This window comes from Neolamprologus brichardi, chromosome 22 (assembly GCF_056152115.1).
Source record: "Neolamprologus brichardi isolate AB-2024 chromosome 22, ASM5615211v1, whole genome shotgun sequence".
Classification (NCBI taxonomy): domain Eukaryota; kingdom Metazoa; phylum Chordata; class Actinopteri; order Cichliformes; family Cichlidae; genus Neolamprologus; species Neolamprologus brichardi.
Window position 1 is genome coordinate 2,065,678 of NC_142124.1, and position 20,146 is coordinate 2,085,823.

At 47.1% G+C, this 20,146-nt stretch overlaps 1 protein-coding gene across 4 annotated transcripts in view; it reads right to left on the reverse strand.

The window, feature by feature from the left end:
• Positions 1 to 1,359: 1,359 nt before the first annotated feature.
• Positions 1,360 to 20,146, reverse strand: part of LOC102785092 (zinc fingers and homeoboxes protein 2-like) — a 130,663-nt gene continuing 111,876 nt past the window's right edge. For all 4 annotated transcript variants that reach the window (XM_087835588.1, XM_087835591.1, XM_087835590.1 and 1 more), the window contains 3 exons: positions 14,750 to 18,026; positions 11,359 to 11,536; positions 1,360 to 1,822 (listed from right to left, as the gene is read on the reverse strand). In XM_087835588.1, the coding sequence (XP_087691714.1) occupies positions 11,362 to 11,536; positions 14,750 to 17,688 (3,114 nt within the window). In that variant the 5' untranslated portion in view covers positions 17,689 to 18,026 and the 3' untranslated portion in view covers positions 1,360 to 1,822; positions 11,359 to 11,361. The remainder of the gene's footprint in view (positions 1,823 to 11,358; positions 11,537 to 14,749; positions 18,027 to 20,146) is intronic.

A 20,146-nucleotide genomic window follows, 5' to 3' on the forward strand; every position in this document is an offset into this window, starting at 1 on the left:
GTCACACACAACACCGCCTTGGCCACGTCCGTCAGTCCCGCCTTTAACTCCGTAAAATACGGCGTTTGTGACGCTACAGATGGCCCCGCCCCTCCCTGAGCCTGGTTCTGCTGGAGGTTTCTTCCTGTTAAAAGGGAGTTTTTCCTTCCCACTGTCGCCAGAGTGCTGCTCATAGGGGGTCATATGATTGTTGGGGAGTCTCTGTAGTATTGTAGGTCTTTACTTTGCAAGGGGACGGTTGGCGCTATATGAATAACACTGAACAGCTTTTTCTACCCTTGGGTCTGTGTGATGTCATAGAAAGGAGACAATTTCCCGCTATAAGGAGCAGCCAATCAGGAGAACTTTAACTTAAAGGGGAGGAGCTAAAACTAAAGTCTATAGTTTGTAACAGAGGTGATTCACCTACAGCCGTGAGGAAGTGAAGTAACAGGTCATGTGATTGGACAAAAAAATTCCTCACGGTTAAACTCACGAACATATTTCTGAGGTGTTGAAAACGTGAAATAAGAGAAGGATCCACTGAAGTCTAACAGCTATAAATTTAACATGTATGTTGGAGCTCGATTAACAGAAATGTGTTCTTTTCATTTCTAACATCGGATAAAAAAATTTCCTCAGCACTCAGACTGAATCACGCGGCGTTCCTTTAGCCGGCGAATCGTTTCTCACGCACCAACCAATCTGAGGAAACATGAATAAACTTGTAGACTTTCGCGCGAACAAAGCCTCGTGCGCCGTCACGCCGACCAAAGCAGCTTTTAATACGGTGCTGCTGACAACTCCACACTCCAGTGGAAAAACAACAAAAGGAAGTAAATATAGAAAGTTCCTGTGGCGCTGAAGGACTCGCTCGTCTGCAGCGCCGAGCCGACGTAAAGGCTGAAACTGGCAGTTAAAGGCTCCAGCTGCAGCTCGGCAGTTTAATAAATACGTTTAACAATCATTTAAAAAAAGAGACTCTGAATAAAACATCCTGGTGACTTCCTCCGACTCAGGTGGAGAAATAAAGAGTTGCATAATGATGCAGACGGACGGCCGCGACAAGGACGAAGAATGACTGGAATAAATCCTGATATGTTGCACGAGTGAAATACTAATTGTTCGTTTAATTCACCCAAAGCGTGCGCTGAGGAATTAATAAATCCTGCTGAGGTTTGGTTTAAAGGGACACGAGTTGTTTTCATGTTTGTTGTTGCAGTTCACCTAAACTTGCTTTGTTTTCCGGCTCGTTTGTGGATTTATTCTCGGGGGGAGTGGAAGCGATCCACTTCACTTCTTTGACTTTTGTCCCCCTGAAGACAAAACACAGTTAAAGGGTCCGAGTCTGCAGGACGCCTGTGCGACGGTGTTGTGTTATAATACTATTGTAAAACTGAAAGCAGCAGTTTGAAATCCACTGTAAAGGTGTGTGTGTGTGTGTGTGGGGGGGGGGGGTTTCAATTATCTTCACAGATCGTGACCCTGAATTTCCCCTCGCGCTCTTCAGATTTCAATTTGGGCGCAGCCCACAGTAAAGCGCCGCAGCGGCTCTGTCGTGTTCAAACTCGTGCTTTTGTGCGCGAGCGTCACATCTACACCGCGGAGGCTCCAGGTCGCTGACGGCGTGACGGAGGAGGATGTTGTGCGTGAGCCGGGATGCGACAATCAAGAGATTAAAAACAAAAACCCAAAAAAATCTGAAAACACAAGAACAGGGGAAAAAAAATTAGATAATCGAGAAACTCTTCTTTTGTTGCTCCATTCTTCATGTTTTCTCCTCTTCTATGTTTCCAGCAGCAGCGGCGGTGGCGGAGGCGATGGAGGCGAATCTTATTCACACCTGAAATGGACAGAGGGGAGGAGGGGGGGAGGAGGGTAAAAAACACATTAAAACCTGTCAAATGTTCGGCGGCACAAATGTCACGAGAACAAAAAATGAAAACAAAGGCAAACAAAAAGAGGCAGAGAGCAGCGAGTGAGCGCGCGGGGATTAAAAAGCAATCGTTGATCCCGAGTCGGCGTTCCAGGCCGCCCGGTGCCGCCGGGAACTGGGACACGCTGTGAGAGAACAGCGGCAGACCCGAGCGGCCGCGGCGCGCTCGCTTAATCTGTGTAAGAGCAAAACCACGCCGAAGATTAAACGAGGCCGGCGGTCGCTGTGATTACAAACACAGTTTTATATGGCGGGACAGCGAGCGGCTCGTAAACAGCAGGTGACCTGTGGGTAAACTCCAGCCAGCTGCTGCTCGTCAAACAGCATCGAGTAACTGATCATCAGCAGGTCTGAGCTGCTCTGTGCAAACTGTTCCAGTCTGCAGGTCTGGGACGTTCAGGTGTCGCAGTCTTCAGCTGGGTGGACGTCCCAGCAAACTCACCCTGCGGTCGCTCTACAGGCCGCGGTTAGCAGCTTAACCCTTTAAGACCTACCATAGAACCAAGTCCGCCAGAGCTTATATTATATGTTTACATGCTGTGGAGCCATTTTTGGGAGCATTTCAAGTTGCTATACATCAATACAACCATTATAGCCTAAATTTTAATAATATGTCTGCATTAAGTGCATAGTGATTACATAAATTGCAAAAAAGTGCAATAAACTACAAAAAAATTGAAAATCGTTTTTGTTTTTTTAACATATATTTCTAGTTAGAGAAATTTAAGAGGCTTATCCCTCAAAACTGTAAATACAAAAAAGTTGCACAAAATAGTTTCCCACCACAGGAAATTTATTTTGAGTGTCTTCATAGTTTTATTTTTGAAATACACCAATTTTTATACACTGCAGGAAAAATGAAAATAAATATTATGATGCAAATTTGCAAAAAAGCAGCATATGCATCAAAATAAACTATTTCCAGCAGTGCAATATGAGTCCTAAGCATCCCAGAAACCACACAGAAAGTCATAAAGTCAAACATAACTTTTAAAAACACCAGTATAGGCTCATGAGGCCCTGATGGTAAAAAACTACATTTCCGCGAAAATGACGTCACTTCCGGTTTCGGGCAGGTCATGGCGGACATGCAAAAGTTCGCGCTGACGTCTAATCCAATGTAGGAAGTGTTATGAACAGCTGATCGGATCGGCAAAGTGTGTTTCTGGAATATTATGTTTTTATGCTTTTTATGCAGTTTTTGCAAAGCTATATGTGGAAGGAAACTGTGACCGAGGACAAGCTGATGGCATAAGATGTAAGTACAACTCCTCCGGTTTCATATGCAAAAAAAATTATTGCGCTAGCTCACGTGGTTGCAGAGCTACCGGGATCTAAAAATAGTTACGCAAAACAGAGCGTGCTGCTCTGACCGGCTTTAAAGGGTTAAAGGTTAAAGTTCATGACCTTACAGATATGAAAGGACTGAGTAGCTATGGCTCGTTGCCAGGAGAAAGCCTCTTCACCAGCTGTCAGCACGGCGGTGGGCGGCTGATGATTTGAGCACCTCACAGTCACCGAGTGGACCGTGTGACCCACAGATAAAGCCTGACCGAGAGGCTGGACCTTCACAGAGCTGTGCGTACACGAAACCTCAAACTGAAGCGACGCTGTGAAGAAGAGTCCCCGCCATGCTGCGAGAGACCGAGCCACCGCTTCAGGTCGAGCTACGAGCTGCTGCATCACAGGACCGTACGCAGAGTTCCCACAGTGTGTCTGATCAGTGCGCTCGCTTTAAATAAAAACTGAAACAACGCCGAACATCACTGCGGCTTCTGTTTAAGCTCCTCTGAGCTCGACACAGATTAATCCATCAGGTCTCGAGTCAAAGAGGAAAAACTGCTCAATGTCTTCTTCAGCTGCGAACAGCTGCTCAATCAGCTGTTTAATCACAAACACCAGCTGACAAGCCACAACAAAACTTTATTACCCTCACATACGCAGACAGCGTGTTACTGAGTCAGGCCCAGAGTCAGGGCCCTCTGAGCTTCACCTAAACGTTACTTAAAAAGACACAAACTGATACAAAAAGATGAAAAACACAGAACACAGGTTAGAGCAGGCTCACAGATGCAGCGACAAAGAGAAAACAAACAACTGCAAAGACACAAACAAAGAGTCAGGCGCTAAGACGAGTACAGCTGCTACAGAGACACAAGAAACAGCTACAAAGACACAAACGAGACACAAACATACAGACACATCTTCTCCACAGAGAACGCAACTGAGTGCAGCTTGAACTGTGACTCGAATTCGTCTCGAGCTTTTTTGAGTCCAGGGACAGAAGAAATGACTACAGTGAATTTTACAGCCATGACTTTTGAATAAAGACGCGTCTCTGTTTTAATAACTAGCTTGGGAAATAATTGGTGAGTGTCAGTGGTTTAGCTGTAGGAAGCTGCGTCTTTCAAAGCTCAAAACCTTCAGCAGGAACACGACAGCCTGATGTTCCTCCGAGCGCTCACAGATCCACAACTTTCAGTGAAACTGGGGAAACTTATCCGAGTGTTCACGTGTTGCTGCCAGTCCAGAAAAACTGCTTTTGTTCAGCGCGTCCCTGCAAACGCCGCAGCTCAGACCGTCTCTAGCGAGCGTCTTCTCTCAGGTGTTTGAGGCTCAATGGTGGCAGAAATCACAGCTCCCGGTCCGGCTCCTCACCTGACGCTCTGCCTTCAGGCTGACAAACCGCGGACGCGTTAACCAAGAGCTGGAGACTAAAACTCATCGATCCCGCCCACCACCCGTTTGACCTGCTGCCCTCTGGACTCGCCTCAGGTCAATCAGGTCTCACTCCCACAGACTCACAAACAGCTTCTTCCCCTCAGACTGGAAGCTAGCACAGACCCCACCCACACTCACTCTTAGCCACGGTCCTGAGTTAGCCTCACCCTTCAGGCCAATCACAGCCTGTGAATGCCACGTCTGACCTGAGGAGCGACCTGAGCTCCCGTCAGCCTCGCAGCAGACACACCTGTGGAATCGCCTTTAACACCCTGCGTCGCCTCGCTCTCAAACTTAGGCTTCGACGCCGCCCGGCGGGGTGACGACAGAGCCCCATCAGCCCGTTACAGGCGACGGGTAAAACTGACTATCCTATTCAAATGGACCAATCAGATGAGACCACAATAACACAGATGCAGCATCAGGAGCGCTGGGAGCTCTGAGTAATTAGGCAACTTCAAATCAAAAAAACCTTTTTTTATTAAAAATGACAAAATGGAAATAAACGAATGTTCTTTAAGATTAAGGCGACGCGGGAGTGACTGTGATCGCCTCGCCGCTCGGTGTTTCGCATCATGATGATGACAGCGAGGGAGCAGCTCTGCAGCATGTCAGCAATTAAGGCTTCATCTATAAGGTACGACTGTTGATAAGTTATTACAGGACGCCGCGCTCCACTGATTAAATGAAGCCCGGAGCTGCTGTGATTAGTGAGACAGGACAATGGATGGTGGGCGCACACACACACACACACACACACACACTCAGATGAGCCGGGGACATCAATTAGCGCCGCTGCAGAAATTTGTTTTTGCTCCGTCGGTCGTTACGACTCCCTAATATAATCTGGTTGATGCCATCACTCTTTAGCGCTCTTTATTAGTATCATCCTGCTGATGTGACCTTTGACCCCTAACCTCATGTGTAAAATGGAAAAGGAGGGAGCGCGAGAGCGAAAGCCGATGTTCAGAGCCCTCGCTCCTCTCGCGTCTCGCCTCGCTTCATCCTCCCGTTCTTCATTTCCTCAGCAGGTTTTTGTCCCTTCCATCCCCCGTTTACCTCGGCCTCCTCTCCAACAGACCGGCCTCACGCTTACAGCAGAATAAGAACGGGAACGTATGTTTAATTTCTAGTATGTTTTGCTTAACGCCTGAATGACTTTTATTCTGACGAGCGGCGGCTTTGATTAAGCCGAGCGATCGCTCTCAGACCAGCACCGGGTGAAAACGGTGGAGTTTATTTCTGCTGCAGTTTCTCCTCTCAAGGTCTCAAATTTGGATTTTATTGACTGGTGTGTGTTAAATTGTGCTTTTCTGTCTGTATTCCTGCTTTTAGATTAATTACAGAATGCAATTTTTTGTCTTGTTGCTGTGATATCGACCGTTTTTCACTGGCTGTGATTTGTGGTCTGTTGTCAGAGTATAAACATGCTTCTAATAGTTTATTCAGAGCAGCACCAAATCAATATTTTCATCTGAACAAAGGATTAAATGACTGTGTTTAATCCGAAAGCTGTCATTCGGAGTGGTTTAGCAGCCCACTCGTGTTTTCTATTAACTCTGGAGAGCAGTTTAGTGTCTTTCAGCCTGAAGTTTTGGTTTTCCGTCCACACGCTGAGCTGTTTTTATGTTACTCACGTTACGGCCTGCTCGGCATCAAAGAGGTAAAAAACAAGCTGGTGGAGAAAAACCAACCAGCAGTGAAAAGGTGGAGAAATTCCCTCCAGGAGAACCGAGTGTCTGACTATAGAGCGTCCACATATGAACAGATGACGTCATTGTTTGTCGTTGTTTAGGTTTGGCCCACGCTCTCTGATGGAAAAGGGTGGAGTGCCCACTCTGGGTGGAGGGGAGTGGAGCAGGCGACTGGCAGACTGATGGAGGCTGTGGTGAAGGTGAAGCTGTCTTTACTGGTTGAGCTGCCCTCGCATATGGCCACGAGCTCTGGGTCCTGACCACAGGAGTGAGACCGAGGAGGGAAAAACGAGCTTCACCTGAAGGGAGGCTGGGCTCAGAGCGGAGCCGCCACTCCTCCATGTGGAGGCGAGGATGCCTCATGGATGTCTCCCACGGGAGGAGGTTCAAGCGTGTCCAACCTGGAGGAGACGATGTCTCGCGGTTGGCTTTGAAGAGGGAGGTGTGTCTGTGCTTAGACACCAGCGGGTACGAAAACAGATGGATGTGATGGAGGCGGGGTGGGGGTGAGGGGAGCAGTGTTATGGTTAGGCCCTGAGAACGGGGGAGGGGGGGTGTTGCGCATCCCTCTCCTGAACGTGGCCTCGGCGATGAAGCTGTTAGTCGGTGCACGCCGATCGATCCTGTTGGAGGTTTAATGAGAAAATTCAGCTTCCTGTTGCCATGTTTTAGTCGGCGCCGCATATTTCCCAGAGTTCGAGTGTGACTTCTATCTGGAGCAGGTTTTCCATCAGCTGCGTTTGGTGGATTCCAGCGTTCACCTGCCACGCTCGCTCGTCGGAGCGCCAAACTGATTTGGAGAGCAGAACTCGGCCTCCAGCGATAACCGGCGCCAGAGCCGAGCGTCTGGCAGAGCGGGCGAGTCTGCGGCCGCCGCCACAAAGTGCCAGGGTTTAGATAGCTGCTCGTGTTAATTTATCATCCCGCGCATGATCCAAATCACCAACCCCCCCACCCCCACCCCCCAGCGCCGCTGATGAAGCCACACTCTTCCTGTTTCGCTGCTCTGCAGCAGCTGCTGGTGCATGAACTGAGGAAGAAGGACAGTTTGATTTGGGTTTTATCATGTTGGACATCTCATTTCTGTAAACGGCGGCCTCTTCTGAGGTGAGGGTTGGAGCAGAGGGGTGGAGAGAGCAGCTGCAGCACACTGATGGAGCAAACATCTCCAGCAAACACATGCGAGCCGAATCTGTGTCCAGTTTTCAGGTAACCAATCAGATTGCACCTCGACTCCGGACGAGACAAAGACGAAACTCTGTGGATGTCACAGCGAAGCCTGAACCCTGATGTCAACGTCATGTCTGTGCAGAAGACCCGCTGTAACCGTGTGATGTTGGTGGAAAGATGAGAATATTACTTCTTCTTTGACTGCTTCAGTCTCTTCATCATCAACTTCTTTTGGTCTTCTTCTTCTTTGCTTCGTCATTACATCCAGACTTTGAGTAACATGAATTTTATGAAGTTTATACTTTGGAACAGAAGCTTTTAACAGAATGCTAAAGTGTGTGAGACTTCCAGTTTCTGCAAAGCCTTGTAACTTCTTCCATCTGAATTTTGGTCACTGGGTCTGAATCATGAAGCCAATAGGCTTTGAACCTGCTTTACTTGGATAGCACGACTTAACCGGCTCAGATCTGTGACCTCAGCAAACACTTCCCGATGAGTTTGCAGTCTCAGTTTCTAGTTTCAAGTCTGTTTGCAGTCAGACTAAAGAGAGGTCGGTGTTAGTGTGTGATTGAAGTCCGTAGTCTTGGTGCATCTCAATCATCCAGGAAAATAAATCTCCAAAAGTTGATTCTGTTCATCTGGACGTAGCGTTTTCTGGGAGAAACGTTTCGTCATCATCCAAGTGACTTCTTCAGTCTCTGACTGCAGGTTTCAATCTTATAAACAGGACATTTGCATAATGACTGAAACCAGCCCACTGAAGGAACAATGGGCTGTGAGGTCAGTTCCTTCATCTTAATTATGCAAATAAGTCCGTAGGTTGTCATTTGTCGTGTTGGATTCCAGAACATCGAGATGGTACGACCCAAAGCACTCCACGCTCTGCTGCAGGATTTTGTGCTAATTAGCACGCTAAACCCATGCATTTTAACCTCTGAGCATGTTAGCATGCTGTTAGCCTGCAAACTCTGTAGTAACCATGTGCAGAGAAACTGACGCAGAAGGTTGAAGGTAGTGCTAACTTCAACTGTGACTGTTTCCCAGCCAGACACCAGTAATGGTGCGTGATGCATCATCTTCTTTAGAAATGTTTAATAATTAATAAGCGAACACGCCGCCTCATATTTGTTACCCAAACACCAGGTAGCGCCCGTGCCTCAGCGCCACATCGTCGGGCACCGACCACAACGTCGAGCAGGAAGCGTGACGTTTAAGCGTTTGTCAGAACTTCCTGTCTGACGCAGTAGAGGTCAGCAGGTTTTCCTCTGTCACGGTTTATTTTATTGTGTTTTCACCGGAATCTGTCTTTATTAGTGCTGAGCAGAGCGCTGCGTTCCTTATTCATCTGAGATCAGAGTTTCAGTTTCTGGGCGTCTGATTCAAACGCAGCATAAAGCAGAGACTACGCTGCGTTTTCTGAAAGGAAAAATAACTTTTTACGCTGCTCTGGATCTTTGTGGCTTCTGTAGCGCAGTTGGTCTTCAAAGCGGTGGTGTAATTTATCTCCGGCGCCTTCGTGAACAGTGTTCCTCTGTTATTTTTATGTGGGAAGGAACTACTTTTTCAGATGTTGTATTATTATGTGCACGAGTCACTTTGCCTCAGCTTTTTTCCCCTGTGGGATAAATAAAGCCTTTTTTTGGACTGAAGCGAGGCAGGTAAAAGGAGCAGAAACCTTTTTCAAATATCACTGACAGGAAGCGTTTTACTTCCCACTCCCACACTTACTGTTGGTTTATTGATATGCATATTGATTATTGATTCCAGCTGTCAGGAGCTGATTTTGAAGGCACCCGAAAGTGGCGACAGTCTTTCAAAAGTGACACCGTAAGAAGTAGAGTGTCTGCCTCGTTTACAGCCGTTTGTCTTGAGGAAATCATTTGAACCGATTCTATTTTGATAAGCAGAAAGCCGTGTAGAAACATTAAGACTTTCAATCTTCTGTCAGAACAGACAGAGGAGGGAACAACCGGCTCACTCTGTCATCACACTTTGCCCCAGGCGGAGCCTTTTATCTATCAAACTTTACCGCACCGGGGGGTCTGTTGCTATTTTTGGGCCTCCAATAATGTTTTTTTCCCTAAATTTTCCTGAAGTTGGTGTTTGTTGCTGAGCGGTTGTAGCCAAAACTCACACAGCTACACACACAGACGGTGATTGGCTCGAGTGGGTTTGTTTGTTGCCTGGGATCGAGGTGTTGGCTTCAACACTGACAGGCTGGGAGAGGAGGGGAGGGGGGACACGGGGGACCAATGAGGGCCTCGCTGAGTTAAATCACTTCAATCTGTAGGTGGTAAAACCTGCAGCCACACATTCAATTCACTTCAATCCATCCATCCATTTTCCTCGCCGCGCGGCCAGCTCCGGTCACCGCGAGGCTGGAGCCAATCCCAGCAGGACACCGAGAGGCGAGGACAGTTTATTCAAATGTTCACAACAATAAACACCTCAAGGGGATTTAAATGGTAAAATAAAGGCGTTATAATATTTATTTATTTATTTTTCCAATGTGAAAAAAATGTGATGGTGCCCTTTGAGTAGCATTTGGTGATGGTGGGGAGGAAGAACTCCCCAACAGGAACAAAGATGTAAGAGTGAGAGGTGGAACAGATAAGAGTAAGACTCAATGATGTTTCCAAATAAAACAGGAAGTGAGTAGATGCAGGTGAGGGAATAAAGCTCAATAGTGTTTCAAAATAAAACAGGAAGTGAGTAGATGCAGGTGAGGGAATATAGCTCAAGTGTTTCAAAATAAAACAGGAAGTGAGTAGATGCAGGTGAGGGACTATAGCTCAATAGTGTTTCAAAATAAAACAGGAAGTGAGTAGATGCAGGTGAGGGAATAAAGCTCAATAGTGTTTCAAAATAAAACAGGAAGTGAGTAGATGCAGGTGAGGGAATAAGACTCAATAGTGTTTCAAAATAAAACAGGAAGTGAGTAGATGCAGGTGAGGGAATAAGACTCAATAGTGTTTCAAAATAAAACAGGAAGTGAGTAGATGCAGGTGAGGGAATAAAGCTCAATAGTGTTTCAAAATAAAGCAGGAAGTGACTAAACAGAGACCCAGAATGACTGTGCTAAGACTAAAGCAAATCTGGCCTCTGATTGTAAAACTTTGATCCAGATGAATTTAAGTCGAGTTTGATTTCATGAGGTCGACTCTGTAGATTAGAGTGAAGCAGCAGACAGCTTCGGCCAAAAAGCTGAACGTGAGACCTGAAGTGTGTTTTAAAGACAGCCGCAGGAAGGCTTCAGCGAGCACAAACAGCAGAAACACACAAAACACAAAAAAGCACATGTTTTGTAGCTATTTGCGAGGGATGTTCGTGTCCGTGCGGGTTTGTTTGTTGTGGTGGAGATCCTGCACTGACCTCGAGGCAGCAGCGACGTACAGGGAAAAACATGAAGAAAACTGCCGGAGAGCAAAGATGCAAACAATGCAGAAGTGGAAAAACATTCCACGTTTGTCAACGAAAGTTTGGTTTCTGGAAAAATTCCACCTTTTACACTCACAGTAGGTAATTTGTGCTTCTCTCGCTACAGAAGAATGGCCAAAATCAGAGATGCACCACTGAAAGATGTGATTCATGCTTCATTTAATTGCTTGAAAGGAGGTCATTTGTCATTTCTGGCATTTTCTAAAATAAGTGATTAATCATTTAACTAAGAAATAGCACTTTTATTGCCAGTGAATGCAATTCAGTTGCAGGTTTAATTAAAAAACGCTGCCCTTATAACACGCGCTAAATACTTTCTGCCGTGGATGCACCGTTCAGCGGCCATCTGCTCTCGCTGAACTCAAACCTTTCAGAAATGACTCGGGAGCCGCCACACGCCGCCACGAAACTAAAACTCACCGTTTATCCGGTCAGCCTTCCAGACGCGTCCTCCGCCATCTTCTTCTCTCTGTCCACGAGCAGCTCCCGCCCTCGCCTCGAGTCCTCCAGCCAGGTCCCGAACACCTCCCGCACTCCTCCGAGGACGCCCCCGTTCCGTCCCCCGTTCTTCAGCTCCGCCACGCTCTGCTGCCTCAGTCTGTCGGGCCGAGAGCGTCACGTTAGATGGAGCACATAGCAGGAAATAGATTTTAACATTTGAAACAGCGAGAGTGTCGACTGATGTGGAATCACGGATGCTTTAGGAGTTTAACGAGTGCCCACAGAGCTCTGCTGGGGACGCTTTGGTGCAGCCAGCAGTTAAAACCTGTGTTCAGTGTTACTCTTAGCACCTGTCGCTGTTTTCACCTGTCTCGTTAGAGTCACGTAGTGACGATCAGTCCTATAATGATGCCGTCTGTTCAAGATTGATAAATAAAACAATAAAAAAAGATTAAAAAATAATTAACGGTGAGGTAAAAATGTGAAATTAATGGGAGGGAAAGCATAAATGCCGTCCTGGCCCTAAGAAGGTTTAGATTTTCTCGTCATTAAAAACAGCCTGAAGCTGTTAAAGGAAACTAAGTGTTTTAGTTTCAGTGTCTCCGTGACGAGCAGCCACACGTGAAGCAAACATGAAAAAAAGGTGAAAGTGCGATCAGCCCACACAAAGAAACTGGACTAAAAACCAGTCGTTTGTCCTTCAGCACCAACAAGAGCTGTCAATCAGGTTTTTTGAGATGCCACTGAGGTGATTGCGCACAATCATATTTAACGCGAGTGGGTCATAAGTGGAGCGTTTTTAATTATAACGAGGAGAAACTAATCACCGCAATAATTTAAAACTGAAGGAGGAAATTCTGTGGAAACAGAGCGAACCCACACATGACGAGCCTCTGTCACAGCCACGGGAACACAGAGACGAGCTGCGCGTTCGTGCTTTAAATCAGGCTTTACATCGGCAAATAAAAGGACACGATTAACCCCGAACTCCCATCTGAGCGCCGCTGACAGTTTCCTTTATCGCTCTGCATTGTTGGGCCGTACATCGCACGTCACGCGGCGCGCTTTGTTGCAGAGTTTATGAAATAAACAGCAGCCAGAAGGATTCGAGTGTGCTGTCAGTGCAGGTTCACGCCGCGGTGTTTTCAAAGGCTGAGCCAGAAACCCAGAGCAGGCTCACGGGAAGAATAAAAGGCTTGCCCAAATTATAGTGGAGATATTGGTTTCCAACGTAATGGCTGTGTTATTTGGCCAAACATGTCCCAAGCTCCTTGAAGGAGAGGCAGACTAAATAGAGTCATGTCGATTTGTAGGTTAATGTCCTGAAAACAATGTTAATGTGGCAACTAGAAAACAGCAGCACAAGCCCGCCGAGGGGAAGCGCAAATTTACTTTGGCTGCACAGGTCACCACAAAAGGTGCCAGTGGGTAGAAAACGGTGCTGAAAGTACCAGGGGTGCAGTTCGGTAAACACTGACTGCACGAATTATCGAGGAGACGCGAAGGAGCGAGGTGGAATTTGGTGACTGGGATATAGGAATAAGATTGACTCGACTCTTTATGAAAAATTATATTCATTTCTATCATTTCATCTACATAATAAAGGAGGTGGTCACACTGAGAAACGGGGGAATTATAGAGGGCTGTCAGCAGCTGTCAGTGTAGGACTACGTATCCGTGATTTCAGGGCTTAATTTGCTGTTTCTCTGCCAATTGTGGCAAATTATTCAGTCACTTTACATATACTTACGCAGCATTGTAAGAGTCCTTCACTACACTGCTTTTAAAAACATTTCAGTAAAACAGCAAAAGCAGAAAAACTTCCACATTATATCTTCATCCTGTTCTCGTTCGCAGGGCACCGAATCAAAGCGCTTCTCAAATGTAAGACTGAAACCTTAAATCACATCTCTGATCGACACACCGGGCTGAGACTGAGCGTTTCCTTCTTTGTGTTTTCACAGACTCGTATTGATGTCTTGATTAACTTGTTGATCTTGAATCATGATAGCCATCACTCCGCTTTAAAACCTTTAAAATCTTCTTGTAGATCAAACGAGGGCAGATAAATGGAGAATGACATGCAGCTTAAATTCCATTAACAGTTTAGTTTTCTTTATTCTGATTGTTTGCTTTATGTAAAAATGTAATCGTAAACATTTCACAGTAATTTTATCTGCCTGCATGTCTGGTTAAACAAAGTAAATGGCCTGCATTTGTATAGCGCTTTTCTAGTCCTTAAGGACCCCAAAGCGCTTTACACTACATTCAGTCACCCATTCACACACACATTCACACACTGGGGATGGCAGCTAAATTGTAGCCACAGCTGCCCTGGGGCGCACTGACAGAGGCGAGGCTGCCAGACACAGGCGCCACCGGGCCCTCTGACCACCACCAGTAGGCAAATATGGGGTTAGTATCTTGCCCAAGGATATTTGGCATGCAGCCAGGAGGCAGCCTGGGATCGAACCACCGACCTTCTGATTAGTGGCTGACCTGCTCTGCCACCTGAGCTACAGCCACCCTACAGAAACCCAAAGGGTTTCGACATTCATTACACAGGCCTGCAGGCCGGTCTGTATGGAAGCCACCAACTGGTAAATGTTTACAGACAAGTCTGTGGCTTCCATACAAATTACAGACAACTGCAGCAACCTGTTAGAGACCAAAACAATTCTAAGGAGGTTTTCAGTGCAGCACTGTGGACCTCTTTGTGACCAATTTGATGCTAGCATATTCCACCAAACCCTCGCGAATGCTTGCAAAATACATACCTTTCCACTTACGACCAGTGGCTACCAGTGGATTGAAACTTACTATCCAGCAAAACGTGAACCGAAAGTCGTCAAGGGGAAATAAACCATGGACTCTTAGCTGGTAAAGTTTCAACTTTCAAAATTAGCGGTACTTAGAAGATACCTCATAAGGTTGACATCCACAGCAAATGAAAATGCTTTTCATAAAAAATCTTCTAACGTTTTTAACTTAGGTTTCCGAAAATTTGCCTATTCAGCATGAGGTTAAAATAAAACCCTACCATAACCATGGATGTGTCTGTAGTGGTCCAGGTCTGGAGGTGACTAAGAGGCTAATCGCTAACAACAGCTTGCCTTTCAATTATTTATTTGACCTATTTGGCAAACCCAAATGGAACTCTTACAATATAATTTAAAAGAACTTTTAAAAGCAAACATCTTCTCATTTCTGAATCTATGATTGTTTAGCATGTGGCTAAAACCTAGTTAACCCTACCCATAAGGCCATCTCTTGGACTGTATGAGGAAAACCACTTTATATTCTGTGTATGTCTGCTAAACAGTCTGCTAAATAGAAAACATGTCAAAGTAAAGAACTGTGGATTAAGTACCTGCCAGCAAACTGGTCTTGGAGCTCATCGTGCTGTTGATTGTTGAGGCTGGTGCGCTGGTCCATCAGCCAGCCCATCTCAACCTCCAGCACCTTACTGTTGTTGTTTGTTACGGCTCCTTCCTGACAGCGCTGGATGATGCTGGGTGGAACGTTTTCAGGGGAACACATAGGCAGCCCCTGTCCTCCATTCACGCCATTGTTGTGAAAAAGTTCTGCCAAGTCCATGCTGCCGCTCTGCAGCCGACTATCGGTGAACCAGCGGGCCAGTTCTCCGCGAGCCAGTCCTGTCCGACCCTCCAGCTGGCTGAACTCCTCAGGGGAAGGCCACCGCGTTTGAGCAAAATCGTCCTTGAGGAGCGCCAGGGATCGGCCGTCTGGAGGCACTGAGCAGGAATTCAGATTGGGGACGGAAGGTGCAATGGTGCCAGGAGCAATCATGGACAGGGGGTGTGAAGTTGGTGGAGAGCTTTTAAGGAGGCCTACACCGGTGCTTGGTTTGTGAATCCCATTCAGTTGCAGTGCTTGGTGCTGATGTAGCTGTTTCTCAGTGATGGCACCAATGCCATTGCCGCCCATCCTTTTAGTGCCCATGGAGTTCAGAAGGGCTTGCTCCAGGTTGTCACGAAGCGCGCGGCGCTCTGCAAACCAGCTGTCGATTTCCTGATGAGACAGGCGGGTTATGGCCGACAGATTATCCACGTCGCTGTGTGTAGGAAAGCTGTTCCGCAAGAAGTTCTCCTCCAAGATCTTCAGTTGTTTTGCCGTTTTTCCTTTCATCCTCTCCAGCAAGGGGAACTGGGTCAGCACCGAGGACTTATGTTGAAAATCTGGTTTTGGTACTGCTGGGATGTCCCCACCGTCCAAATGTAAGATTCCATTATTGTGACCAGGAGAGGTCGGATCATAGGGCCATTTCCCGTCCATTCGAGACGTTCCATTGGCCTCTGGCAGAGGACTGACTACCGTGTCTCCTCTGGGGTAGCTGGCTTTCAGCTCCACTCCTTGCTGCTCTTTTAATTTCTTGCCATCCAAGGAGAACGCTGAAATCTGGGATGGAGCTTTAGCCGGAGCACGGATGGACTGGATAATTGTCGGCCTCCTTACCTGTGAAGTAATGAGCGGAGGGGAGTTCGGCAAATTTAAATCAGAAGCTGGCAAATTGTGAGAACTGGGGTGTTTTTCTTTGGAAGGGACGGGCACGGTACGGGGAACAAGTAAACTGTTTCTGAACGGAGAGACAGAGATCGGTGGGGGGGCAATCATTGGCCTTGTTAACGACTCTGGAAAGACTATGGAGGGCAGAGACACCACCGGCTTTGTTTTGGGATTTCCTGACGCCGAGAGAATCTTCCCTTTGGAAGACAAAGATGATGATGACAACGATGGAGGCGGTGGCATTAAAGGCACAGCAGCGGATGACCTCTTCATCTCTGTGGTAACCAGAGGAACTGCTACAGGTCTTTTCATCTCCATGGGAACAAGAGGTGGAGCCATTGGGAGGCGGCCTTTTGGGGGAGGAGGTGGTGGGGGAGGAGCCATTAGGACCTTGTCTTTAGGGTCACCAGAGTGGGGCGCCACTGCCATGATGGGTCGCTTGGACTCAAACACTGTTGACAGCTGTGTCGGCAGGGGTCGCTTAAGGGAGTGGCTAGAGCCTGCCGGGGAGTTTGTGGTGACTACAGTTAGCCCATTGGGCGCAGTCGTCCGGACGTGACTGAGATGCTCGACTGTCGTGTGGACGATGGGCTGCTGTGAGACTTTGGCAGACGGCTGAGAGATGGGGCTTGTAGGCAAGACGGTGAACGTGTGATGAGCAGGAGGGATGGAGCCATTAAACATTTTCTTCCTGGCTTCCTCCACCTCTTCCGGGGACCAAGTGATACCTTGCTTCAGCCGCTGGGTAGTGAACCAGACTTTGATCTGTTCCTCCGGGTGCTTGGAGGCAGCTGTAAGCCATGACAGCTCAGCATGCGTTGGGTATGGGAATTTATTAAAGGAGGCCATCAGCGTCAGGTTGTTGTCTAAAGAAGGGTTATATTTGGTGGTGTTCAAGGGAACGGCTATTTTTGGTACAGAGTTAAAGTTGGGTGGACGCTGGAGCATTGGGGTGACATGGGAGAGCCCTTGGACGATGGTGGGTTCAGGGATGATGACTGTTCCGTTGATGTTCACTGCTGTGATTTGGTCCTTCTGGATCAAACCGTCCAGCTGGCTTTTCAGTTCGCTCCCTCCAAAGAGCGTGTGCACACTACCCGGAGACTTCACTGTGGTAGATATGCAAGGTGGAAACACAGAGCTACTGTGGCTTTCACCTTTTTCATTTGTCACGTCGCATTCAGCTGAATTGTCCTTGCCTTCGATTGTCTGCTCTAAGATAGTCTGATTGTTCATTTTTATCCTCTTGAACTTGAAGTTCGTCTCACCTGGGTGCCGGCTCTCGTTGTGCTCTGTGAGCGAGTCAAACTTCTTGGTGTTGAAGTTGCAGACAGCACAGAGGTACAGAGGATTTAGAATGACGTTAGGATGGCTCGAGTCCACGTGTTCTTTGAAGTCATTCAGGTTCTGCGTCGAAAACGGGCAGTATTTGCACTCGTAACCTCTTCCCTGCTTCTTCTGGGACACCGGGTCTGATTCTGGTGCTTCTTTGTCCTTCCCCCCTCTGGCTTCTACATCTTCGATGACAGGGGGGTGATCTTCACATCCAGACTGCTGCTCTTTGTCTAAGTGTTTTGGAAATGCCTTCCGGTCTGGATTATCTCCATTATCCTTCATGAGGTTTTGACTCTTTTTCGCAGATTCAGGTGGTTCATTTTCTCTCACATCTTTGCTTGCCAATATTTCCATGTCCATCACCTCCTCCGGGTCATCTTGTTCATCAGGCAGGTCGCTGATGACCCGGACCATGCAGGGGGTGGAGGACTTTCTACGACTGGACATGATTGCGGCTGCTGCTGCTGCTGCTGGTGATGATGGTGGTGCTGGTGTTGCTGATTGTGTTGACGATATTGTTTTTGGCTGCTGCTGCTGCTGGTGCTGGTCGAGGACGTCAGCGTGTCTGCGTTGGGGGGTCCTTACTGGGGCGGAACGGAGCAGGTGGTTGTGGAAAGTGGTAGGCGGTTGGATGTGGAGTCTCCAGTGTGTGAGAGGGAGGGCGAGAACCGGCTGACGGCGCTGGCCCAGGACCGGTTGTGCAGTGGCGTCTCCCGCTCACTGGCAGTGTCAGCTACCGACCTCGGCGTCATGGGAGGGCATCACAGACAGCAGCGGCGTTCAAGCTGCGTGGGGACGAAGACAAAGAGAGAAAACGACACATTAATACTGTTTGTGTTCAGTGAGCTGTGAGGAAGCCACTTAGAAAGGGCTAAAAATCTGAGAAAAACATGTCGGAGAGAGAAAGACGTCACTACAAAAATGTTTGTGTCTGATGTTCACTCCAAGCAGGATAAACAACAGGGAAAGTGCATGATGGGCAATGAAAGAAAGAGGGGAAAACTAGATAATCTGCACTTTGGTAAACAAGCCTTTTTGATGAAACATCCTTTGTTTGAGCAAGGTGAAATCAGCACAGGAACAGGAAAAAAGTGGAGAGAATCACTTATAGGGATACAGTTTTAATCAAAAGTTTATCATCTTGGACATGAATGTTTTAGTAATGCTGGGCTTTCATATTTCACAATTTCTGAGAACTTTTTCTGCAGCTGAATTATTTCACAACCTCTAAGATTATGAGAAAAAGAAACAAACTCAATAATTTAGTGAAAAAGTTTTAATTTATTTTAGATTTCCTGAAATAAACACAGGGTGAAAATAATATATACGAGGTTAAGAACATTTATACACCCACTCTAACCAGCCACGGTGGATTCTCTGTGCCAACACATAAAGGGAAATCGTTCGACTGACCGATGCACGGCGACATGTGAAAATCTGGGGAGCTTAGATAAGTCAGGGATATCTTGGAGTCATTTCTAAAGGACTGCATGTTCCAAGATCATCCGTTCAATTCACTGTTTCTTCTCAGGAAGTGCAGCTACTGTGCCAAGGTCTGAAAAACTATCCAAACTTTCACCCTCAGCTGCTCTGGTTGGTCCGAACAGACCTGCCATGAACTGGAAACGGCTCAAACATCAGCGTTACCGCCTGCTGTCCAGATCCCCAGTGGCTAAAATACGGACACCTCAACTAAAGTTTGAAACTGGCCGAGTGCACAGTGAAAAATGTCCTCTGAACCAAAGTTTTAATTGGTTGCATCATCTTATATTAACTATATAACTGTTGTTGCCAGACCGAGCTAAACCCACAAAGTCAGCACCGCAAACAGAACGTATCGAACAAGATTACCAAACCAGAGACGCTGCCTACCAGCGTCAAATCAGCTGTTTATGCTGATGACGGGTCGTTTAAACACACAACAGGTTTCTGGATTTGTCGACCGTGAACAGACTCTATCTAGAACGGTGTAGTCCATAGACTGGCTCCAGGTTTCAAAGTTCAGCACTAAAGGCCAGACCCTTTTCTAAAGTCAAGTCTTCATCAATAGTTATCAGGAGAGCTGGGAAAGCTGTCACTGTGAATCTGCCAAGGCTAAACTTAAAAACTATCACCACAAAGTCCCAAAACAAGCAGACTGATGAAAGCTTACACAAAGAAAATTAAGTCCAGCCATGGGAAGGACGGGAAAACATTTTATTTGCTTTTTTGCACATGGAGAACCTGGAACGGTCCGTGCTAGTGTTTTCTCTAACATGCGTGGATGTAGTCACCTATCGGTTAGTAAAGTCCGGTCTTAATGTTCGCCGTGGCCACACACCTGACAGTCAGACGGTAGGCCCACCTGCTTTAAGTTGTTACTGGAATGGGACAAAAACTTTACGAGGTTAATGTTTGTTCAGCGAGACGTGAAACTAGCGCCGGAGACCACAAACTCATCAGGAAAGTGTTACCGAGGCCGCAGATCAAGTGAGCCGAGGGCCACAGACTAGAGGAGTCGCCCCCTGTGGGCCAAAAGAAAGAAGGCAGGTTTATGGCACTATCAGGCCTAGATGTTGATTGTCCCCATACATCTGTAATCTAAACAGGGACTTACTACTTGCTCCTATGGTTACTAGAGAGAGTAATTATTACTCTACTGACCTCTAGATGCTTCTCGCAGGCTCTGCTAGGCTAATAATTTCAAGCATTCCCGTAGGAAGGCTACAGAGTACCTATAAACATGTTAGGGAAACAAAGTCAGCCATTTTTACTGCCCACAAGTCATGGCGAAACCCTCTGGAGCAGATCTGATCATTTTGTAACTCCCCATCCAAAGATGGGAGGTTCCAAGCTTAATTAGCGACGTGATATTTTGCGTCTCCTTTCCTGTAATGTCCGAGCCAGGTCTGTCAGGTCTGTTGGC